The following is a 26512-nucleotide window of genomic DNA, read 5'->3' as shown; positions in this document are numbered from 1 at the left end:
AAATGCACTGGGGAAGCCTCTGAAAGCGGCGCTTTGTCGGGGTGGGTGGGGGTGGGGGTGTGGCAGGGGCAGGCCTGCCACCCCCGCGGCAAAGCGCAGCTTTCAGAGGTGCATTTTCACTGCTGAACAAGCCCCAGGAGGCTTCTGAAAGCGGCGCTTTGCCACGGGGGGCACGCGAGGGGGGTGCTGGTGGGGTGGGGGGTGGCGGGCCTGCCCCTGCCACACCCCCACCCACCCCCCACCCCGGCAAAGTGCAGGTTTCAGAGGCTTCCCCAGTGCATTTCCACTGCCTGTTTACCTGCTGGGCAAGCCTGGGGAAACTTCTAAGACCAGCACGGATCAGCTGTGAGGGGGGAGGGGGAGGGGCTGGAGTGGAGAATGGGTAAATAAAATGGCTCCCTGCTCTTTTCTGGGACGGATTCCTCACTTTACAGGCACCGAAAATGGCTGCCCTGTGGAGGATCTTTGCTGGATGCTGAATTTCCATCCCATTGGAATGCATTGAAGGGGTTTCAATTGTTTCAATGGGCTTTTCATTTTCGCATTACGACGTTTTCGTTCTACGGCGATTTGGCTGGAACAAATTAACATCGTAATGCGAGGCACCACTGTACCCAGTTCTCATGTTGGGATGACTTTGCTAAGATAATTTTTTATGTATTACAGCCTTAATCAATAACACATGAGTTGGCTCATTTGATTGTATCAGTGGCTTTTATGGTGGCCTTACTGATGCACTTCTGATCATCTAGTGGTGGTGATAATGTGACAGGATGCAGAGGACTGCAGTCCTTCCTTTTCATATAACTTATTCCATGGGCAGGTTCTCCACATAAAGCATGATTCCTATGGTGGTCCCATTCATGTGGTTTCCCCTCTAAAAGCAACAGAGACATTCACATGGGGTTATATGCTTAGAAAACCCTTGATCAATTTACAGTCTTCTGCAGGGATCCGGAGTTTGTCTCCCTTTCTCTACCAGTCCCAAGAGGACTGTCAGCTAGCTAAGTGAACAGACAAAACTTGTATTCTAAACTGTTTTTGTACTTAATGGGTGATGGCCCCCTCTTTTTAGGGTATTGAGAATAATATTTTGTTGGTGTTGCTTTCTAATGTTGTGAGCAGTCAGTGGCTAAGTGGAAGGATCTATGAGGGTGAAAAAATTGTTTCTTCATGTGCAATCATGATTGCTCCTTACATAACAGAACTTCACTAATTTTACTTCCTAAATTTCAACTTCTTGAAAGTCTTATTCTTAGCGTTTGATATGAATACTGCAATATATGTATCAAAAGAAAAATATTTTTGTTTCAGACAATAGAAGAACAGATTTTGGAGAAACCAGTGGATAAGCAAGATGCATATAGAATGCTTTCAAGGTTTTCACTTTTAAAATAATATCTTAAATTCCAACATAACTGCATATATCTGTAATGTAATGCTTTTATACTAGGCCTATGTGAGTATGGAAAGGAAATGATGAATTCCCTCAGGAACAGGATATCTTTAATTTGCTTGTTGTAGCTTAAGAGATAACATTTTTGTTTCATCGTTAAGAAAACACCTTTTTACAAACAGCTATCTTTGCAGTTGGCAATAAGTTGAGTCATTCTTGTATCAGATTATTGATTCATTTTTCTGAATCTGTTTTTGGTTAAACTGAACTTTGAAACAGAATCATATGAATTGCTTGCAAATGTTTTTTAACAAGCAAGGTATGCTCAATTGTATTACCTGTTTATAACTAAATAGAACATAGTGGCTAAAATCCTGTTGCACAGTTATGCCAAGCGTGTAAGTTTTAGTGGCAAATTGCTGTAAATTAAGAAATCTCCATAGGCATTCTGTTGGATACTGACCTGCATGACTCAACATACGACAGAGTGCTTCAAGCACTATGGGGTGGTATATGGGGTGGTATATATAGTGTTACTCAGGTGACACTATAAACCATGTACCGCAGCACTGACTGGTCGTATACTTGGGTATAACATCTTGTGAATGCTATCTATAAAAACAATAAACAGGGTTTGTAAGCCAAAAAGAATTTTAATTTAGGAAAAACCCATAATAAAAATGACAATAAAAAATTCCAGTAAACAAGAAAAGATACAATATAACAACAAAGTTTAAACAGTCAATTCCTTTGGTATATACTCATAAGCCTTTAGTTTTCTTCTTTATACTTTTTAACGCCCTGCCCTTTCTATATCAATCCTTGCTTCAACACTACTTTTGATATCACTTTTATTCACAACTTCTTCCTAAAACAAATCTTACTCATTCGCACATAGCTTTATCTGACAACACATAAGAACATCTGTGCTGGATCAGGCCAAGGGCCCATGTAGTCCACCTTCCTGTATCTCACAGCGGCCCCACCAGATGCCTCTGGGAGCACACGGGACAACTAGACACCTATCTCCTGATACCACTCCCTTGTATCTGACATTTCGAAGTACCTTCCTTTTAAGCCTGGAGATTATACATCCCCATCATGGCTTGTAACCTGCAATTGATTTTTCCTCCAGAAATCTGTCCAATCTCCTTTTAAAAGCATTCAGGCCAGATGCCATCACCACATTCTGTGGCAAGATGCTCCACAGACTAACACCACGCTGGGTCATGAAATATTTTCTTTTGTCTGTTCTCAGTCTCCCAACACTTAATTGGAGTGGATGTCCCCTGGTTCTGGTATTACGTGAGAGGGAAAAGAGCTTCCCTCTATCTATTTTATCCATCCCCTGCATAATTTTATATGTCTCGATCATGTCCCCCCTCAGGCGCCTTTTCTCTAGAGAGCCCCAAACGCTGTAGTCTTTCCTCATAAAGGAGGTGCCCCAGCTCAGCAATCATTTTAGTCACTCTCTTCTGCACCTTTTCTTAACTGGCTTTAAATAATTAACATTGACATTCACATGTGCTTTTATACGAAACAGAATCTCTCCAGCCAAGAATCACACAGACCCAGGCAGTATGCAGTTCCATTCAGAAACATTATTTCATACCTTTCAGCTCTCTTTGCTGCTGCTTCTGGCACACTTTCCTCTCATACAACTACCAATCAAGTCCAGTCATTTACCATGCACACAAACACCCATCTCTGCATAAAACATATATACTGTGCAAAATTACCACACTATATAACAGCTTCCTATTTGATTTAGGATTGTACAGCAAAGAATTTATTTTCTAGTCTTTTGTGTTCCTGTTGTCTCTTGAAAGTTCATGTTTAGTAGTCCATTTGTATTTATAATTCCCATTGTGAAGTAGCTGTATATGTAATCAGTTTAATAGTTTTATGTGTAGTTTAGAAAGTATACTATAGAAGGGTATTGGAATTGAAAGCTTTTGCACTGTTGTACCTATATGCTAAGTTACTACCGTGTTTCCCCAAAAATAAGACAGGGTCTTATATTAATTTTTGCTCCAAAAATGCATTAAGTCAGGGTATATCCCAGATCAGGTACCTTCCAGAACTCCAAGGCTGCATTAGCTGCACCTGTCCAAGTCTGCTTCCTGTCCCCTCCCAGCATCACCCAATTTATTGTTTTTAAATGGTCCCAGTCCCCCTCTCTATAGACCAGAAATTAGCCACTTTGGGCAAAAAACCCTCCCTCAATTAAAAAAAAATGTCAGTGGCTGGTTGCTTCTGGTTTTGAAAAAAAAAGTGACTATGGGCCTATATCAGATATGCGTAGGAATGACCTGCAATGATCAGTTGTTTCCCCCGAGGGTGCTGTTAGCCATTTCAGGCAAAACAATTTTTAAAAAGCAGGTTGTGTGCTGTGGGGGGCGGTCTTATTGTGGTCCTGGAAAGGGGTTCATTTGCTCCACTGGCTGCACTTTGTTCAATCCTCCTCTACGTCCTTGGATAATTTTTTGGTTTTAGCTTTTCACCACTCTAAAATGAAAAAAAAAACCCTAACACTATTTCAGTTGCCCTGCATAAAACTATAAAACCGAGTAGCTTGCTAGTCAGAACTGCTGTATTATTCATAAAAAAGGAGAACCTGTCACAAAGTTGAGTGTTAATTTTTAAAAGTAATCTGCAGTCTTTACTGCAATGTAGTTGTGACTTAGTTATGCCTTATTTTCCTTACCAGGTTGAGTGGCAAGGAGCACAGTGTCTTCACGGGTGTTGCTATTGTTCACTGCAGTAATAAAGGTAATTCAGAATAACAAATATGCCTGACATAATATAGGTTCTTAATGACACTGTGAGTCTGGCAGGATGGATTTGATCTAAATCAAATACATTTAAATCACTAGTCCAGTGGTTCCCAAACATTTTGGACTCACCACTCCCTATATTTACTGACCACTGGCTGTGACTCCTTGCTTGGAGGGGCCATCAGGCATCTCACTGCACCAGCGGCAGGATCTTGACACGCCTTCCCAGCCATCCCATTTTCTCTTCTCCCACCCCTGGAATATCCACTAGGGCCCACCTCCTTCCAGGTCCTGAGACCGGAAGCTCATGAGACCACCTGGCAAGCACCTCCACCAAGGACCATAGGGATATGGGACACAGAGAGGCTTTCACTTCTGGTTCCTGTTTGACATAGAGCTATGAACAACTCTACAGTCTTCATAGCTCTATATTCTGTCCCTTTTCCTGTGGCTCCCATGGCTTGGTTCTCGGGCACCCCATGGAACTGCAGTGCACAGCTTGGGAACCCCTGCACTTATACATAATCATTGTATTAAAAATATTTGATTTAAATAACAAAATTGTATTTAAATTTTAAAATCTGTATTTTTTTTAAATTGGATTTTTTTAAAAAAAATGCTTAATAATTGCTGATTTAAATTATGATCATTTTACAATCTTCTCCATCTCTTGCATTTTATGGATCATGATTTTGTGTGGATTTGAGGGTTGAATGCTAAAGTTTCATGTTACTTAGTTTTACTGTATATGGGTGAACAGAGTATGTTGACAGCAATCACACTTCCTCTGAAGTCTGGCTCTGGGTTGGTTCTACTGTGGTTGGCAACAGGGGTAGGCAAATGGCAGCTTTGCAGATGTTCCCAGACAGCATCACTTAGCAGCTCTAGACCAACACAATGGAGAGCAGCCTCACAGCAAATGGAGGGCAGCATTTTGCCCCTAGCTTCTTTAAGAGTTGCACCTTGTTGTCTTTTTCTGACATAGCCGTTTTTAACCCTAGGCTTAGATTGTTTCTTTTTCTTCTAGATAACCAGCTAGAGACTGAAGTAACAGATTTCTATGAAGAAACTAAAGTAAAATTTTCTGAACTCTCTGAAGAACTCTTATGGGAATATATTCATAGTGGGGAGCCAATGTAAGTGTGATATTTGGGAGCATATGAGTAAATCTAAATATGGACCTAACAGTGGTAAAAAAAACAACGTGTTTCACAGTGCATGTGTGCCAAACATAGAACATAAAATTAGTAGCTCTCTTGTACTGTTTGTCTAGTAAGAGTGAACAGTTCCAGGGTAGCATTAAAGATTTCCAGAGATGGGAGGGGAGTTTGCTGGGAAACATCAACAATAAAGTTCAAAGTCCCACTACGTGTTAAACATTTTAAATGGGGGAGGGGGCAGTGTGTGTGTGTGTGTGTGTGTGTGTGTGTGAGAGAGAGAGAGAGAGAGAATCTGCTCTTCTTTTTTTTATACTGTGTTATACCTATACAGTATATAATATTACCTTATAACTACAGAGCTGGAAGGGACCCAATGGAACATGGTGTAATCCATTTAGGTGAAATGGTCACTGTCCTTTTCTTGAACAAAAAGATTTACTTTTAATGAGGGTGCTTAGCACAGAGGCATATATAGCTTATGACAGTGGTATAGAATCAGTGAGCGATACTACCAGAAAGAAGGTGCTCTTGAGGTTTACAACCCCAACTGAGGAGAGAGGGCTGACCCAGTTCCTCCTGAATGAGCGATCACACATGCAGATCATTTCATAAGATTAAAGCAGCCTAGGCAGTGATGCAAAAGCTCACTGAAAAAGCAAACCTTGCACCTGTAATTAATGTTGTAGTTAAATCTAGACTAGACTACTAACGTGTGCTGATGTGAGGCTGTTTTTAAAGAGGACTTTAAAGTTAGTGTGAAATTTATCCATCTGGTCCCCTGCAGAGACTAGTCACAAGGCAATCTAAGCATGTAACACCAATTCTATACCAGCAACACTGAAGGCCAGGGCATTTCCTGGTCCCGTTTCAAGTGCTAATGATTACCTTTATACTTCTAAGTAACCATGTCCCATGTTATTTGGAAGGCCATTTGTACTTATATAAACCTGCTTGAGGTGAACAGTTGGCCATATAAGATTTATTAGGTTGATGGACATAAGAAGCTGGTCCTTCTGGTGACGCTCAAGGAGATTTTTCAAATTTGAATGTTTCAGTCTGTTTTTAATTTATGGTACTTTATAATCTGTATTTTACAATTTTAACTTTCATTGATACATATTTTTTATTTGTGCTGAAGTTGTATTATACAGTGCCTTCTTTAGTGTGTACTATACATATATAATTTAAAAATACTTCTATACCAACTTTAAATTTATATTCAGCATGTAGGCATTTCTTAACATGCACTCCATTCTCTTCTCCTGACTGTAACTTTGCCTTTTGCATCAAAGGCCATTCCCAAAGTTTTCTTGAGATTTGGGAGATCCCTGCCCATCCTGTGAGACTACTTTCTGAAAACAGAACCTCAGAATACCTGCTGCATGACCAGAGTTGACCATATATCTGTATGTCTTATCTAAGTGTTTTACATGTCTGAAAGAGTAAGAAGAGTCCAATGGCTGACACCTAAAGTTTAGTCATTTTTGCGAGTGTGGGAAAACTATATTTATGTACAGTCCACAGATTTAAGATTCAAATTCCTTTGTTTTTTCTTCAGAATCAGAAGGATACATACATGCTAGTGAATTTTAGGAAAAATGTCAGTCTGGCAACAGAAAAGACAGAGGTTTAAACGGTGACCTCTCTGTGCAAACAATAGACAAATGTTGCCACAGCACGGTGGCTGGGTGGGATTGGCAGTGGCTTTAGCTGCTAGCTATATCTATTACTACTGAGTTTTACTGCTTATTTATAATTAAACATGAGCTTCAGAGGGGTCAAAAGCTCATGGGATCTCAACATTGAGCAGAAGGCAGCTTTAAAATTGTGTGATGGCAAGAAGATGCATGCCCTCCAATCAAGAATTAGTCTCAACAGTGTAGAGCACGGTTCTGGTCTCGCAAGAATAAAATAAATGTTTTACTTCAGAAATGATGATATTTTGTAATGCTTGTGACTTGGGGTCCCATTTATTCTTCTTTTATACGTAGTGGGAAAGTATTAAGGGTCTCCAGAGTGGTATCATGCTGGCAGTAGTAGTGAAGGTAGCTCTGAAAAAGATTTATCTATTTATTCTCTTAGTTGGTTTTGTTCCATTCAATACAGCTGATATTTTATGTCAAGTCATGCATGTGAAAATGAGAGCGAAATAAGGATGTGTTCATAAAGCAGGAACTACCAAATTCTTTTCTTAGAGAAAAAAGAATGAACCACCTCTAACATCTTCCGCATTGTTTTGCAGCTGTATTTATGTAGTTCACACTCCAGCAAATAGCAGCTTTTGTTATGGCATAGGTTAGATATTACAAAGTTCTTTCAGTTATTGCTGCCAATATCTGATCCATAAAATGTTACTTTTTATGCTGAATCCAATATTTGAATTGTGCCTAGAGTGAGACAAAAGGCTTTCAAAGCTACTTAGGTTGTTATACCAACAGATTGTCCCTATTGTATTGTATTTATTACATAGCCTTTTATTGTATGACTTTATTGCTTCTTGTGAACTACCTAGAGAGTGATAACACAAATGGAGTAGTATAGAAGTGGAAAGGATGGATGGATGGATGGATGGATGGATGGATGGATGGATGGATGGAAACAATTTGATTGTATTCTGCACATCAGAGCAGTAGTTGACACAGAAACTCTCAAACTAAGTAGATGCAGAACTGATCGTATCCTGAATGGGAGGTCACGGGGATCTCCATCAATACCCAGGTTTTCAGATTATTAGCTCTGTTCTTTTGCTGCATAGCCATTTAAGATTGTAGACAAAGCTCAAGAGCCAAATAAAGTTGACACTCATTCATGAGCCCAAAGGAGCTTTAGACTTGTTTTTCTTTTATACCAGCCCCAGGAGACTTACGGTAATCTGTTTTTGAAATAAACCAAGGCTCCAAAGTACTGTAGTTTGTATTGTGTCCATATACCCAACCATTCAGAGAGAAAAGAAGGGTGCAGGTTCTATTGCGGTAGTAAAAGCTGCTTACCTGAGGTTTTGTATCCTTTTGTACTTTGGCTAAAATGTTTGATTTCTTAAATACGCAATACTGGATGACTGAAAAAGGTGCTCCATTCATCATTGTATTTAAGTACCCATGAATTTAAATTAATTTGTTTATTTTTACTTTATCTTCAGGGATAAGGCTGGTGGCTATGGGATCCAAGCTCTTGGAGGAATGTTAGTGGAATATGTTCATGGAGATTTCTTAAATGTGGTGGGATTTCCTTTGAATCACTTCTGCAAAAAGTTAGCAGAATTATATTACCCTCCCCAGAAGCACACCATCCATCACATAAAACATGACTCTATCCCTTCAGTGGACACTTTTGAGATCATAAGTGATGGAGAATGTGACTCTTCAGACTATGTGCAGCTTGAAGATGCAAAAAAGTTAAGCAGTGGTGGGGTTGGCCACAACCCAGTAAAGTGTATAAAGAGTACTCAGAACTTCAGTTTGCCTATGGAAAGTCAAAACGGAGTAGCAGAAAATGCAGCAAAGTTCCCATGTAAACTTATATGTCTTCTGGATGGTTTCAGAGCATCAAAGGTAACATTCTCTTTGTTCTTCTGCTATGCTGATTTGTAAAAACATGTAGTTTATTCTGTAGAATGGGCCTGACTGTGTCAGAGTTTTAACTTTTGGAACGCTCTAGAATTTACAGTAAACATAAACACAATGGTAGTATTGTTTTGTACAGCATTGTGTACTCTTAAATTAAATTAAGTGATAACCAACAAAATACTGTGTTTCACAGTCTCAAGTGTTATAGCTTGAGTCATACATTTCTAACTGGCCCATGTGACTTCTGTCTACTGGTTATATTTTCTTTCAAAACTGTTAGTAATCAGGTACGTTTGATCATAAAATGGTTCATTGCAGAATGTTCAAGCTAGCTAAAGTAGACAAAACTAAGAGGCTTATAGATTGATGGCAGTGGGTTGGGTGTTGGTGATTGATTTTTCTTTTAATAAACACATCTATACTTCATATCTACAGGCTTTGTTTGTGGCCTGTAAGCTGAAGGTATTTGATTTTCTCAAAGACAAGGGCACCATGACTGCGGTGGACCTTGCAAATCAACTTAACAGTTCTGTATGTGGCACAGAAAGGTTACTTGATGCCTGTACTTCTCTTGGCCTGCTAGAAAAGGGCCATCAAGGTAAGATTTTGCCATAAAGGGAGCAGGGGAGGGCTCAAAAATACAAACAGACTACAGACAGAAATAACAAAAGAAAAAGAAAACACGTATCTAGAAAAATGACTGTTTTCAATTAATTTAGTTAGCTTTAGAAACATTGCATATGGCCCAACAAATTGTGATGTGAAATCATTCATCTCTTCCCTGCCCCTCATTTTTCTTTTTCAATAGCAGCTACATGGGAGAAGCACTGTGAGAAGGGGGGGGTGTAACCTTTTCTTGTTGGGGGGGTGTAACCTTTTCCTGTTGTCCCCCAAACTCTTTGTCCCATATGGTTCACTTACTGTAGTAGCATTTTCAGGATTAAAAAACTCTGAAGGGGAAATCCATTCTATCGTGCAGTAGAAAAGGGGGTAGTATTTGGATCTCTTAATTGAGCCTCTTAAATAACTTAGGCTAGCAACTTGGGTGTGGATATAGGCAACCAGTTCTGTAGGAACAGGTAACTCCTATCCATAAGGTGTCTCCCATGATAATACAGATGAAAAAATAAAACTTGAATAAACTTTGAAAACCTAAAACTATAAAAGAATGTTGTGAAATTGGTTTTCTCAATGTTTTTAAAGGTTACAGCAATTCAGAATTGGCAAATCTGTATCTGGTATCAAAGAGTGAATATTCACTCCACGACTACGTTCTCCACTGCAGTGAGCGCATGTGGCCCCTGTATACACATTTGGAGACAGCTATCAAGGAAGGGACTTCACAGAATCAGTGTATATTTGGAAGGAAAGTAGATGATTTGTTTCAGGTAATATAGATCCCAAACATTCTTTATGTACAGATAATGTGGAGAAAATCTTTTTAATGCATTTAGTTCAGAACAACTGATGTTTCAGGATGGTCATGTGACAGGTTTTGAAATCACTTTTGGAATTTGATTTGTTTCAGCGATTAACTTCTTAAAACCCTGATCCTCCTGTCTGGGAATATTGCAGATTTTATGTAAACTGAGTTCATTATCCTCTTTTTATTGACTTGAGCCACAGAAATGGAGCTTTGCTTTCTCTCTCTTGAAATTGTCTGCACAGTATACTGTGACATACTTGAGTAAATTATCACTTTGAAATTTTAAAGAAACTTACTCTTGAGTAGCCATACATCAAAATAAGCACTATTAAGTCTCTAGTTCATTTTTTTCATTCAAAACATTCACATCTCTGTTTTAATACATAATATTTATCTGAATTGTTTAATAGTTTCTCTTTATTAAAGGGTTACTACTACCAAGCTACAGAGTTGAAGCACCAGTTTATGAGTGCTATGCACAGCATTTCCAAACTGACAGCAAGAGACTTGGGCACAGCTTTTGATCTTTCAAAATTTCAAACTGTATGTGATCTAGGAGGTAAGTACTCCCATAAGAACATATGTGTACATTGAGGGAAAAAATCCCTGTTGTATTTGAACTGATTATTTCCTAATGCTTCCTTTTGAGCGTGTTCCTTACAGCATTTATAATCTTTGTCTCTGGATAGAGTAACTTTGGAGTAAATACAGTGGTGCCTCGCTTAACGAGCGCACCGTTTAACGAAGAATCCGTATAGCGATCCCTTTTTGGGGATCGCTATACGGATCAGCCCCAATCGCCGCACTCGCTTTGCAATGATTGGGGCGTCCGGCGGCCATTTTGGAGCCGCCGATCAGCTGATCGGCGGCTCCAAAATGGCCGCCGGAGCGAAAACATCGCTGGAGGGGGAAGTTTCCACGCTTATTGGAACGCATTAAACTAAGTTTAATGCGTTCCAATAGGCTTTCCTTACCCGCACAGCGATGTTTTCGTATAGCGAAGGTTAATCCGGAACGGATTAACCTCGCTATACGGGGCACCACTGTATATGTAACAGATAGAAGCATTCTTGTCTTTTTTTTCTGTTTATTTTAAATGCTCTCTGTTCCTGATTCATTTAGGCGACATATTCAAAATTGTATAGGAACACTCCTGGTTGTTTTGGACTAATTGTTCTTATCTACAGTCATGGCAGCAAATCTCAGAGGCTAATAATGTTAAGATCTTATACAGCCAGTTAAAATCATGGTTTTGTACTTTCTGAAGATGAGATTGAACCGAAAGGTTGCATAAGGCTATGCAAGGCTCTTAACTTTTTTTAAAATACTTACTTTTAATCAAGCACTGAATACCAACATTTTAGACATGTATTTTATCAGAATCAGGGCTAATATAAACTCGTTTGGATATTTTGCTCTCTACAGGTTGCACAGGAGCTTTAGCCTATGAACTAGTCCATCTCTATCCAGAAATGAAAGTCACTGTGTTTGACCTCCCAGACGTCATCGCAAGCATCTCCAGCTTTCAGCCTTCAAGGCAAAACACTGATGGAGTATCTTTCACACCAGGTAGAAACAATGCAGCTTGTAAAGCAGAGGTGGGGAGCCTGCAACTAACAGCTGCAGATGGGCCTTGGCTCATTCTGCAAACTGTGCCCACCTTGCTGACTCTGGTCCCATCTCCGACTAGAATGTAAAGCCTAATCAGTTTGGATCAAATGTGGATCTAAGTGGTCAAAAGTTTCCTCTCCTTTGCCACATAACTGCTTTGTGGCTAGAAAAAAGCATTTATTGTTTGTATTCGTGAAGGCTTTCACGGCCAGGATCTAATGGTTGTTGTGGATTTTCCGGGCTCTTTGGCTGTGTTCTGAAGGTTGTTCTTCCTAACGTTTTGCCAGTCTTTGTGGCCAGCATCTTCAGAGGACAGCACTTTGTGCTCTGGTGTAGTTGGCTTGGGAGTGCAGTATTTATGGCTGTGAGATAGGCTTTTGTCTTTTTCTGTAGATGGGTGATTAGTGTGTCTTGTTGTGGGTGTATTGTGCTAAGGAGAAGAGATTACCCCTTTGATGTATGGCAGAAATACTTTATTTGTGGGTGGCTGTTTTTCTTCTTCAGTTCGGTGTTGTTTTCTTGGTTTGACGGCAAGGTACACTAATCACCCATCTACAGAAAAAGACAAAAGCCTGTCTACACCAGAGCACAGAGTGCTGTCCTCTGAAGATGCCGGCCACAGGGACTGGCGAAACGTTAGAAAGAACAACCTTCAGAACACAGCCAAAGAGACCGAAAAACCCACAACAACCATTTATTATTTATTTATTATTTTCTTTTTTTTTACTTAATTTTTATTTTATACCAAAAAAATACACGAACACATACATAACAACAAAAATACAAAAACATACAAATAATAGTGCTTATTATAAACTAAATTCCAATGTGCACCCCATACCCACGGGACTTTATTTACTATAATAATTTTTTTCCTACAGATTACCTCTCCAAAATTGTATTGAGTATTCTTTAGAGGCTTTCCCCCTTCCTTTCACTAACACAAATTCCACAAATTTACCCCAAATATCATAGAAATTGTTACATCTTATTTCCCCTCTTTTTATTTTAAGTTCCATAGTCAATTTATCATTTAATGCAATGTCCCATACTTCACAATACCAGTCTTCAATTTTAATATCATTCTTGTCTTTCCAAAATCTAGCTATTAATATTCTAGCACCTGTCATAAAATTAGTGATTAATTCTTTCGAGTGATGGTCCAGATCTGTATTATCAAAAATTGACAATAAAGCAATTTTGGCATTAAAATCAATATCTTTACCTAATATATCGCACATTTCCTTAAAAATCAATTCCCAAAATTTCTTAACCACTTTACATTCCCACCACATATGAAAATACGTACCAATTTCCTCATCACATTTCCAACATGCTTTGGAGTATGTTGGATTTATTATATTCAATTTTACAGGAGTCAAATACCACCTTAGACAGATTTTTTAAAAAAAATTCCTTTATTCTTGTTGACATTAATCTTAACACTCTCATCCTCCACATTTTTGTCCAATCCTCTATTTTAATATCTGTTTTTAAATCGTTTTCCCAAATTAATTTTAAACCTTCTATTCCCCATTCTTTTTCCTCTTGTTCCAAAATTATATTATATATTTTACTTACTATTCCTTTCAAAATTGTATCTTGCATATCTTCATGTGATGACGGAAATTGTTCGTACTTAGTAAGTTCTCTACATTTACCATTAGTTTTCAACCAATCCTTTGTCCAGGTGTCTAACTGAATAAGATTATACCATGATAGTTTATTAGATTGCAGTTTAGACATAATCAACTCCTTCGATCTCATATTACCCATCCAGTCCTTCAATCTTGCAACCCTTTTATTCTTAAATAGTTCTACTAAATCCTTTAAATTTGTAGGAAAGTTTTCTGTCTCAGTCACTAGTTTTAATGGTGAAGTTAAGGGACAAAACTTCTCTTTATATTTATTCCAAATATTTAACAGGTTTCTTAAAAAGGGGTTTTTAATCTGATTTATTGAACTTCTCTTTAGTATATTAAACAAATATCCTTCAGCATTTCCATTTATTTCTGAAGATTCCATCTCCCACCAAATTAATTTTTCTTTATTGAATATAATATCTCCAATAACTCTTAATTGATTTGCTATATAATAATTTTTAACATTGGGCATTCCTAAACCTCCTTTTTTTTGAGCCTTATACCAATATCTTTTATTTATTCTAGATTTTTTGCCTTGATTACAAAATCCATTAATTAATCCCTGCCAATATTTAAAATCCTCTTCTTCTAATCGTATTGGGAGCATCCTGAATAAAAAAGTGATCTTCGGTAATATTTTCATCTTAATTAAAGCGATTCTACCAAACCATGATAGTTTCAATTTGGCGTACTCTTGCAATTTATCTTTAATTTCATTTTTTAATTTATTAAAATTTTTCTCTTTTAATTTTTGAGTTGTTCTAATTATGTTTATACCTAAATATTTGATAAGATTACACATTTTAACGCTATATTTATTCACAAACATTTCTTGTTCCTGTATATTATAGTTAAACATCATCATTTGTGATTTTTGCCAATTAATCCTTAAACCTGTTATTTCCCCAAATTTTTCTAAATGGTTTTTAATGTTTTCCATACTCTCTAATGGATTTTTAATAGTCAGTAAGGAATCATCAGCAAACAGATTAATTTTAATCATTTCATTTTTACCTGTTCCTTTAATTAATTTATCATTTCTTATTGCGTTAGCTAATAATTCTATAATCATGCAAAACAATATTGGTGAAAGTGGGCAGCCTTGTCTAGTATGTCGGCCTAAAAAGATCTTTTCCGTTATACCATCATTAACTATTATTTCTGAAGTATTATCTAAGTATAATTGATCTATAACACCTCTAAACTTTTTACCAAATCCCCAACCTCTTATAAGTTTTAGTGTTGACCATTCAACACAATCAAAGGCTTTAAATATATGCAATGATAAAATCATTGCTTTTATTTTTTCTTTTTCTATTTCATGTATAATATTTAAGACTCGTCTAGTTAAATTGTCCATTTGTCTACCCTTAATGAAACCACATTGGTCTTCTTTAATATAATTTACTATAAATCTATTTAATCTATTTGCCAATATAGCGGTAAAAATCTTAGCATCTTGGTTTATTAAAGATATAGGTCTATAGGATCCCGGATCTGTTTGATCCTTATTGGGTTTTAGAATGAGAATCGTTAATGAATGCTTCCATGAAGCTGGTATTGTCTCTCCTTCCATTATCTTATTATAAATTATTTTTAGCTTAGGTATCAAAATGGTGCTAAAGTGTTTATAATATTCTGGACCCAATCCATCAGGACCTGGTGTTTTACCATTTTTTAATTTATTTATGACTTCAGCAATCTGTATAAGTTTTGTTTAAAGACACTGAATAGCACATGCCACAATAATATTATATATAAAAAAACACAGCTATCAAATAGTAAAATACTTTACATAGATGATAAACAGGCAAATGAATATTAGCAACAACCAAAAGCCTACCAGGCACAGGAAAGAATTCCAAAGCATAGAGATAGTGACATGAAGATATCTTTTTTTCCTAATCTATTCAGTTTGACCGTCTTTAACAATTGGCACCTTGAGAAGAACACTTCTGGATGATCTCATTTGGCACAGGGGCTCATATGGGTAGATGTGGTCCAGTAGGTATGCAAATCTTCTGTCACGTAGGATTTTAAAGGCAATGGCCAACACCTTGAATTGAAGCCAGAAAACCACTGGCAGGTGGTGCAAAACAGGTGTCATATGATAATGACAAGAAGCACTCATTAATAGCCTAGCTGCTTCATGTTGTATCAGTTGTAGTTTCTGTCTTCAAAAGCAGCCCATTTAGAGTAAAGTAGCAATTGTGTGCCATCATGTCAATTCTGACTTATGGTGACCTTTTCCAGAGTCTCCTAAGTAAATAATACACAGAAGTAGTTTACCTTTCCTTTCTTCTGAGGACTCCCTAGGACTGTACAGCTTGCCCAAGACTGCATAGGTTGAGAGTTTGATTTCCCAGTGTGCCTCTCTCTCTCTCAGGAGGCACAGTAGGGAATCAGACTTTCAACCTTTAGTAATACAGATAAATACCTAAACCACTGAGCTACCCAGCTGGCCAGAATGAAATGTGTGTGTGTGTTTAGTCGTTTAGTCATGTCCGACTCTTCGTGACCCCATGGACCAGAGCACGCCAGGCCCTCCTATCTTCTACTGCCTCCCGGAGTTGTGTCAGGTTCATGTTGGTTGCTTCGCAGACACTGTCCAGCCATCTCATCCTTGGTCGTCCCCTTCTCCTTCATGGATTGCTGCCTTGTCGTGGCGAAGGGGCTTGAGTAACTCAGAGAAGCTATGGGCTATGCCGTGCAGGGACACCCAAGACGGACAGGACATAGTGGAGAGTTCCGACTAAATGCAATCTACCTGGAGTAGGAAATGGCAAGCCACTCCAGTATCTTTGCCAAGAACGCCCCATGATCAGAAACAAAAGGCTAAAAGAATGAAATACAGTAGCCTTATTTGGACCAGGGACAAAGGATAAATTGGCCTGGGCATGGTTCCTGTCTGTTTCTGCAAGGGGAGCACTGGGTGTAATAAGACACCCAAGCTCCTTACCTGGTTGACAAGAGGATTTTTTTTCTCCAACAACCATTATAATCAAAGAATGATCTCTCACAACAAAGTCTGCTTTTTGAAACATTAGCCAGAATGGTACTGGTGTTTACCCATTGTTTGTATAACTTCCTGTGGCTAATTGACAAGTTGCTAGGTCACGTCTTTGTCACATGGCTGTTTGTGCATCCATCTGCACAACTGAAATGTGCCCTGGCACCCTGTAACTTAGCCAGGGTGAGTTAGACAAACCGTATGCAAATAACAATAGGATTTTAGCCACTGTGTTTCTTATAAAAGTAGAGAATATATGCGGTGAATACTTTCAAAGGGCTGCTTAATGAATGTGATTCCTCACAAAAATATGTATTTCCTCCACTCCATTTGTCTGACCTTATTATTTGTACACAAACATACCATGCGTGTATATAGCTGTAAAACTTACCAACTCCGTGTGTGTGTGTGTGTGTGTGTGTGTGTGTGTGTGTGTGTGTGTGTGTGTGTGTGTGTGTGTGTGTGTGTGTGTGTGTGTGTGTGTGTGTTGCACATAATTTTAGGACATTTCTTCCATTTGATGAAGCAGATTACAATCCACAAACACTTATATTATACAGATATGTCAAGTTTTCAAGCTGCTATAACATTGTTTTTGCTAACGTAGTTACCCTGCTCGAATATATTATTTCTTACATACTAGACATGTATTTTGATGCACAATGATGACTAGGGATTTTTTAGATCAAAAAAATTTAAATTACATGTGACCATGAGTTTCTTTATGTGCAGATAGCCCTTTTCCTTTCTTTCCCAAAGTGTCCCTGTTTTACACATCTAGGAAATCTAAGTACAGACTACTTTTACAGTATCAATATGTATGTAAAGCTACTGAGGCAACCATGTGCTTCTTTTTTTAGAATTAATAAAAACTTATTCTCAAACAGGTGATTTCTTCAAAGATAATCTTCCAGAAGCAGATCTCTATATACTTTCACGAGTTTTGCATGACTGCAGTGAGGAAAAGATTGACATTCTCCTAAGCAAAATAGCTGTTGCTTGCAGGCCAGGTAAGAGTTTTACTCTTCCTTCTCGTCTCTCTTGGAATTTACCGAGCAAAATGAAATAGTGTATTTATATATAGATATGTACACAGACAGACAAATATGTATAAACATATCTTATGGTTACAGTCTTAAATGCCCTTTAGTGGCACTGTAAAATACAAATAGGATTACACTGTAAGAAAAGGGAGAAAACTATTAATTTGGAAGGAAAGCTATCATTGGGGTGAGTAAAATGTTAAACTTTTCCCCATATGCTATGGTCAAGTTTTGACAATGTAGCCTTATCAGTTACCATTTACATTTTTTTAAAGAAACAGATCATTGAGACATAATTGAAAGCTATAGTGCTTGTAGGCAGACAGCTCATAACACTGCAGCTGAGAAGATAAAGTGGATATTCTCAGTTTTGGAAACTTAGCGAAAGAAAATGGAAGATACAGTGCAAGGTTTCATCTAAGCTGTGCGCAGACTTGCATGTAAGAGAGATGGAGCCCTGCCCAGTGGGGCTGAAAATTAGAGTGTGTGTTGGTACAGTGGGAAAATTCAGGAGTGTTACAAATTTAAGATGATATCAGATCTGTGGCCACAGCTGTGTCTTTAGAGGCATGATAGCCTGACATCAATCCCAGGGAAAATTCTCAAGCAAATTATAAAGCAGTCACTCTGCTACCACCCTGAAAACAATGCAGTAATAACTAGAAGCCAACGTGGATTTGTCAAGAACAAATCCTGCCAAACTAATCTTCCTTATGTATTCTCAAAGGCTTTCCTAATTTTTTTATCAGCTAGACAGTGGGATTACTGTAAATATATTTGACTTCACCAAAGCCTTAAATAAAGTGCCTCATGATATTCTGATTAGCAAGATAACTCGATGTGGGCTGGACAAAGCAACTGTCAGGTGGATATACAGCTGGTTACAGAATCATACTCAGAGAGTGCTTATCAATGGCTCCTTCTCAAACTGGGAGGTGGTGACCAAAGTGGGGTACCACAGGCTCAGTCCTGGGCCAGTGCTCTTCAGCATTTTATTAACGACTAGGATGAGGGAGTGCGGGGAATACCAATCAAATTTGTGGATGACACAAAATTGGGTGGAGTAGCTAATATCTTGGAAGACAGAAACAAAATTCAAAAATACCTTGATAGGCTTCAGCACTGGTCTGAGAACAAGTACAATTTTTTTTACACCTAGGGAGAAAAACCAAATGCATAGTGACAAGGGGGGGTGCTTGGCTCAGTAGTACTACAACTAAGAGGGATCTTAGAATTGCTGTATATCAAAAGCTGAATATGAACCAACAGTGTAATGTGGCTGCAAAAAAGGCAAATGCTATTTTAGGCTGCATTAACAGAAGTATAGTCTCCAAATCTTGTGAAGTACTAATCCCCATTGATTCAGCACCGGTTAGGCCTCGTCTAGAATACTGTGCCCAGTTCTGTACACAGCACTTTAAGAACGATGCCAACAAAATGGAGGAAGTTCAGAGGAGAACAAGAAGGAGGATCAGGGGACTGTAATTCAAGTTCTATGAGGAAAGACTGAAGGAACTGGTCATGTTTAGCTTTGAGAAAAGAAGACTGAGGGGGAGCTATGATAGCACAGAGTGGGGGCAGGATCTGTTCTTGATTATCTCAGAATGCAGAACACATAATAATAAATAGGCACAAGCTACAGGAAGCCAGATTTAGGCTGAATATCAGGAAAAACATATTTTATTGTTATTTTCCAAAACAAATACACCAATACAAAACAAAATACTGATTAACAATCTAAAACCCAGTGCATTCCCATACCCACGGGACCCTTTGGAGTAATTCTTTTATTACAAACCTCTTTATCAGGAAAAAACTGCTTAACTGTTAGAGCAGCATGACAATGAAATCAATATGGAACGTGTTTAATAATTTTGGCAAGGATTACATGTCACTCACATTTCTTTTAATTATGCTGGCTAGCTCCACATCATATTCTGAACACTCAAACTTTAAAATTTTGGGCAACTAGCCTTATATATCCATTGAATCCCCTACAAAAGCCTTGTGAACAGGGTAGTTTAATTGCGTTAGATAAGCTTCCTCAGGAAGCACCCTATTAGGTGGAGAAACCATGGGTGGCGGTGATGGAATCTGCTAGCTCCAAAAAAACACTTTTCTTATATGGCAAAGAAATTGGTAAAATAAAGCTGTTTCATGTTTTGCTTACCTTATTTTTTGTGACATGCTTGTGGTTTTTTAAAAAAAACAAATGTAGGAACTGCTTTGCTGGTAGCAGAAACTGTACTCAGTGAAAAGCGAACAAGCCCTGCTAGAGCTGTCTTACAGTCCCTCTCTATGACAGAAGGCAAGCAAAGAAGTGGCTTGGAATACAAACAATTACTGGAGAAACATGGATTCGCCAACGTGCAGATTAAGATTACAGGAAACCTGTTAGATGCTATTTTGTGCTGTAAGAAAACATCTGCTCATTAAACTGGATGTCACATAACTGAGACATTTCAATGTAGCGATGAGTAGCTAGAATTAGCATACATGTTTCAACTACAGTTTAGGGTTGTTCTAATTATTGTTCTTTTGTTGTTTGTGAACTGTGTATGAAGCTTATCCTACGTCTGTTGATTAAAGCTTTACTAAGTAAATTGCCCAATGACTTTCTTTACCTTGCTAAAAACTGTCTGCTTCTTTCTGCAACTGATAGCAATTTGTGGTTCTACATGTACTCTGCTTTCTTTCCTGTATTTATTTCATTTATATAACATCTACCTCACAAAATTATTTGAAAATATATACATGAATTATAAAGAAGCAATGACATGAGAACATTAACTTAGAATAATTAACCTTTTTTTAAGTGCAGCATCTCCTGCTGAAAGTGCCTTTCTTTGTATTCTGCTCAGAAGTTAAATGCTTGTGTAAAAAAATACGGGCAAGAATCCTAAAGCTTGCATGTGCTTCTGTAAGTGCAGTAGTGTAAATCGGAATGGAAAAGTATTACTGATAAAGGAGTTTCCACTTGTATTCTTCATCACAGCAACTCCTTAATTAGTCATGGCCTGCCTCAGGATTAGGAATGTGGTGGTGCTGCGGATTAAACCACAGAAGCCTCTGTGCTGCAAGGTCAGAAGACCAGCACTCATAAGATTGAATCCACATGATGGAGTGAGCTCCCATCACATGTCCCAACTCCTGCCAACCTAGCAGTTCGGAAGCATCTAAAATGCAAGTATATAAATAGGTGGGAGGGTAACAGTGTTCCGTATCTAGTCGCGCTGGCCACGTGACCATGGAAACTTGTCTTCGGACAAACGCTGGCTCTATGGCTTGGAAACGGGGATGAGCACCATCCCCTAGAGTCGGACATGACTGGACTAAATGTCAAGGGGAACCTTTACCATTACCTGGCTCAGGATTAAATCACCATGAACCCAAGATAGACACATGAGTAATGCTGCTACCACTCCTTTTGGAGAGAACCCCCAAAATACTTCCAAAATTGTAGAATGACCAAGTGGAAAGACTGGATGTCAGTCTGCAGAAACATTTAAGACTACAGAAAAGGGAATCTTCATACACATTAATAATACACATACACTATTGTAGTGAACGGAAATAAGTACTTCTGATAAATAGCATGAAGGAGAACCTTTTGCTTTATGGGATGGAAAATGACAAAAAATAATTTCACGCTTATTGCAGATTGCAGTCATACTTGCTATTAAGTATATAGTACTTGGCTGTTTTACTTTTGGTTGTTTTGTCGCCAAATCAGTTTTCTATTCTATTGGGTACACTGTTTTGTTCTGTGGCCAAAACAAATTGAACAAGCAGAGGGAGGAATGTTCATCTATATCAGTGGTTCTTAACCTTTTTGAAAGAAACACCCCCTTGAGCCATTGAGGAAGTTATCGTCGCCCCCCTCCCTGAGGTGATGATATCTTACCTACCTACCTACCTACCTACCTACCTACCTACCTACCTACCTACCTACCTAGTCTCCCTCCCCACCCGGGTGTGAGGCAGCGCTTCACGGGGAAAGGATGAGGACCCAAGAGACCCTTTCCTTCCACCCAATCCACACTCAGTGCTCCGCTAAAGGAAAAAGGTGGGACGTGGCAGGTAGAAAGAGCTGGATCATCTGGCGGCAGCAGCAGCACCAGATCTACTGCCAGCACTGCAGCTGCAGACACCTTCACAGGTTTCGCTCGCTCCAGCGCCCCCCTACCGCCCCCCTTCTGTTCTTTCGCCCCCACACCGCCCCTTTTCATTCTACCGCCCGCCTGAAAAATGAAATCGCCCCCTGGGGCGCATTATTGCCCACGTTAAGAACCACTGATCTATATCTTTAACCACAAGTGTTAACTTGGAGAGTGGCAAGCTATCTCTGATTTTAAATACAGTGCCAAAATGATTTACAACATGATCCTAAGTGCACTTATGGAAGAATGTTACCCATTGAACATACTGGGAGATACGAGGGGGTGCTGATAGGTATTGAGCCTTTCCCAGAAAAAATTGAGCTAGGAAGCTGTTTACTCCCACACTATTCTACATATTCCCCCAGGAAGTCAATGCACTTGTGACATCTTCACTGCAGCTTCTTAAGTCCTTGCAAATAAAATTCTTCCGACTGCTGGTGTAACCACTCATTTTCAGCATTAGTTGCCTCCAAATCATTGTCCCTTTCGCTGTGTTTTGAGTTTGGGGAACAGATAATAGAAGGAGCCAGGTTGGGAGAATAGGGTGGATGGGGCATCACTTGAAAGCCTAAGGACGTCAGTTTTGTCATTGTTTCTCCTGCAGTGTGTGAGGAGGTGTCATGCAACAGGATGACGCCTTTGGAGAGCTTCCCTCAATGTTTTTCTTTGATTTTTGTCTCAACTTCATCAATAAAGCACAGTAATATTTTGCATTGATGGTTGAACCCTGTTGGAGGTAGTCCACCAGCAGAACTCCCTTCGTATCCCAAAAAAACACACCTGTTGCCATTTGCTTCTGCACCAACCTTTGCACTCGGAACTTCTTTGGCCTGGGGGAACCACTGTGCCCCCATTCCTTAGATTGTTCCTTTGTCTCAGGATCATAACAGTACATCCATGTCTCATCACCAGTTACCAGTTTGCCCAGGAAATCTGACTCATTTCTTACAAAATATTCCAAAACAGCCACCGATGACTCCACATGTTTCCTCTTTTGTTTGGTTGTCAAGAGTTTGGGGATCCACTTTGCTACCAGCTTTCTCATTTTCAAGTCATGGTGGACAATGGCACCAATCTCTCACTGGATATTCTTAGATATATAATTAAAAAAAAAAAACAGCTGGCACAATCCATGCATAGAGAAGGGCAAAGATCCTTCGGAGATAATAAGGAACACATGATGCAACCATGTGATTTCAATTTCTGCCACAGGAACATTTCTGGAAGTTTTCATGTTGCTTAAATTGCCACATTGTATAAGAACAGCCTTCTCAGCCTGATGCCTGCCACATTTTAAACACGAATTGGCCACAGCCAACATGATCCATGTTTGGGATGAAACTGCATCAATAGTAAGGTACTGTTAAAGTCATGGTTTCACAGTAGCCCTATAAATCCATTTTCCTGCTCTTGGGAGTTGCGCAAATTAATAGAGACCTGAATACTATGAACAGTTGTCAAAAGCTGCCTAGAGTGGTCACTATGACCAGATAGGTGGGGTATAAATAGAATAAATAAATAAATGTTTTTACTTTATGCAGAGGTGAACACTTTGTAGATTATGTTTGATTTCAACTGCCATCAGTTATAGCCGGAACAGTTAATAATGAGTGATTACTGCAACTAAAGCATACACAAGTACAGGGGTCCCCAACCCCTGGTCTGTGACCCGGCAGGGGTCTGAGGCCTAGGCAGGACCAGGCCCTTGACACAGATCTCCTGCCCCCCGCGAGCACCCCCACAAACACAATACACCCCCCGTGAACGGTGCCACGCCGCCCGCAAGCGTGACATGCCCCCCAACTGGTCTGTGGTTGGGGACCACTGCACAAGTACATTCTGAGTATAAAAACACACATACAGTTGAAGGAAGGCTGGACTGGAGAAATCCCAAGCCGGAATTAAGATTGCTGGAAGAAATAACAACTTCCGATATGCAGATGATACCACTCTGATGGCAGAAAGTGAGGAGGAACTAAAGAACCTTGTAATGAGGGTGAAAGAGGAGAGTGCAAAAAACAGTCTGAAACTCAACATCAAAAAAGCTAAGATCATGGCCACTGGTCCCATCACCTCCTGGGAAATTAAAGGGGAAGATACGGAGGCAGTGACAGATTTTACTTTCTTGGGCTCCATGATCACTGCAGATGGTGGCAGCAGCCATGAAATTAAAAGACGCCTGCTTCTTGGGAGGAAAGCAATGACAAACCTCGACAGCATCTTAAAAAGCAGAGACATCACCTTGCCAACAAGTCCAAATAGTCAAAGCTATGGTTTTTCCTGTAGTAATGTATGGAAGTGAGAGTTGGACCATAAAGAAAGCTGACCGCTGAAGAATTGATGCCTTTGAATTGTGATGCTGGAGGAGGCTCTTGAGAGTCCCCTGGACTGCAAGGAGAACAAACCTATCCATTCTAAAAGAAATCAACCCTGAGTGCTCACTGGAAGGACAGAAAGCTGAGGCTCCAGTACTTTGGCCATCTCATGAGAAGACTCCTTAGAAAAGACCTTGATGTTGGGAAAGTGTGAAGGCAAGAGGAGAAGGGGACGACAGAGGATGAGATGGTTGGACAGCGTCATCGAAGCAACCAACATGAATTTGACACAACTCCGGGAGGCAGTGGAAGATAGGAAGGCCTGGCGTGCTCTGATCCATGGGGTCACGAAGAGTCGGACACGACTAAACGACGACAGTTGAATAACAAGCACAGCAGGTCATCCAGTGTACTTTATTTATTTATTTATTTATTTATTTATTTTCTTTAAAATATTTTACCCTGTCTTTCTCCTTAAAAATGGACACAAGGCAGCTTACAGCATTTGAAGACAATATTTAAGAAGAAAACAATGAGTATACAAAGGTGGTGTACATTATTAAAAGGCAATATTTAAAGCTAAAAACATTTGAGTCTAGAAATATTAAAAGGCAACAAACAAAATACTCCTCTTAAAAATGGGGAAACACAAGCAATACTAAAAAGAGTCAAAACAATCCATCTAAAAAGATCAGACTCAGGCTGCCAGTCATTGTGGGAAAGCTTACCTGAAGAGAAGTGTTCTATTGTTTTGACACAAAAAAAGGTTATAGTTATAAAAGTTTCAATCCTGAGAGGTGATACAATGGGCTTTTCTTAAATGGGAACCATTCATTTCAAAGGATGAATATAAAGCATTTTATCAATGCAGTTTTTAGAATTTGGAAATTAGAAACTACTTACACTAACTGGCTTTTATTGTCTCTCAAGGGGTGGCCATTCATAACTTTGCCACTGGGTGAGCATAGTCACACTAGCACATACTGTCAAGGCAGACTGCTGACAGGCAGGAGTGAATTTTGTGGCATCTTTCTTTCAGCAAATAAGAATGTGGAATTTACAGCATACCATACTACTAAGTTCCTCTTCCAGAACAAATAAGGCCAGGAATACAACCGAACTGGCATAATGAATCTTACCATTTAACGTAAACCATGTACAGTAATTACTTGTTGATATTGAAGCTGTCAAGGAGAGGGACCTACTGCTTTTAGTTTATGAATTCACAAGCAACATCATATACGTCCCAGGCTGAAGCACTTCTTTGCAACAGAGCCAGCCAAAGATATTTTAGGGCCTGAGGCAGAAAATCCAGATGACTGCTTTTCATAAAATAATGTCATGATATAAACTTTATATTATAAAGTAACTATTTGATGTCATTTAACTATGAAATTTTTCAAGCAGCAATCTGCCCCATGGTAGGGTTAGGGCCACCAGGGCTGCTAAAACATTACTGAACTCAAAAGATCATTATACACTTGAAGTAAGAGTTAAAAAATTCTATTACTTTGACCAGTGACGCAGAAATGCTGTTGAAAGTTACTGTTCATGGAATGTTTTACTGCAGTTTTTTTTTAAAAATGACACTTATTTTCGAGACAATGACAGAAACACTATGCCTATCTTCCTGGACTAAAACTTGTAGACTCAAACTATTTCCCCATCTTACCCTGGAGAAAAATAACTGCAATTTTTATAGGATCATAACATTATTTATTTATTTACAAGATTTTTTTAGCCACGCCATTATCAATGATCTCTGAGTCCTTAAGATGCTACAATGTTTTTTGGCCTTTTTAAAATTTTTGCCTGACATTACTTATCTAGATTACATTTTACATTTCCCAGATTGCTGCCAGGGGCTACGTAAGGAGTGACGTTATTTAAGGTGAAGTCCAAAAAACCCAAACCAAAGTAGAACCAGTAACAGCAGTACAAATACTAACGAAGTAGGTCTTGCTGGCAGAGTATTTCTGTTTCAAACAAATGTTATCTGGGATCAAAGGAGGCAGACATCATCCTTTACCTTAAGTGGGGGGGAAACCCCGCAAAGGGACTTACTTTGACTTTCAGACATACGGGGCGGACTAAAGACACCCCTCTCGCTTGTTCCCCCCGTTTCACACAAAGCACTGGCTAGTATGGTAAATCCTCCTTGGTCAACCTGACAATCCGTCCCAGTCCATCCGGGCTTGCTAGCGAGTTACTCGCGCCCGGCACCGCCGTTCCTCACAAGGCGGCTGCGAGAAGGCAAGCGCCTCCTGACAGGGTCGCGGAGGGGCTGCCGGAAAAAGCCCCCGCTTCCCCGCCGACGAATCCCGTGACGAGGCTCCCTCCCGCCGCCGGCTTCCCCGCCAATGGCGGCAGGCAGGCGGAGCCTCCCCGCGCCGGCCTTTTAGCGC

General features: G+C 39.3%; 1 protein-coding gene across 1 annotated transcript in view; it reads left to right on the top strand.

Moving 5' to 3' along the window:
* The window catches only part of ASMTL (acetylserotonin O-methyltransferase like), a 29466-nt gene extending 9231 nt beyond the window's left edge, over positions 1-20235 (top strand). Inside the window, exons 4-13 of the mRNA XM_020813031.3 lie at positions 1315-1379; positions 4107-4168; positions 5201-5309; positions 8473-8884; positions 9335-9497; positions 10103-10287; positions 10752-10884; positions 11751-11894; positions 17477-17599; positions 19851-20235. Coding sequence (XP_020668690.3) covers positions 1315-1379; positions 4107-4168; positions 5201-5309; positions 8473-8884; positions 9335-9497; positions 10103-10287; positions 10752-10884; positions 11751-11894; positions 17477-17599; positions 19851-20068 — 1614 coding nt within the window. The 3' untranslated portion in view covers positions 20069-20235. The remainder of the gene's footprint in view (positions 1-1314; positions 1380-4106; positions 4169-5200; positions 5310-8472; positions 8885-9334; positions 9498-10102; positions 10288-10751; positions 10885-11750; positions 11895-17476; positions 17600-19850) is intronic.
* Positions 20236-26512: the final 6277 nt, after the last annotated feature.

Source organism: Pogona vitticeps, chromosome 3, assembly GCF_051106095.1.
Source record: "Pogona vitticeps strain Pit_001003342236 chromosome 3, PviZW2.1, whole genome shotgun sequence".
NCBI lineage: Eukaryota > Metazoa > Chordata > Lepidosauria > Squamata > Agamidae > Pogona > Pogona vitticeps.
This window is presented reverse-complemented; position numbering and strand designations above follow the sequence as displayed.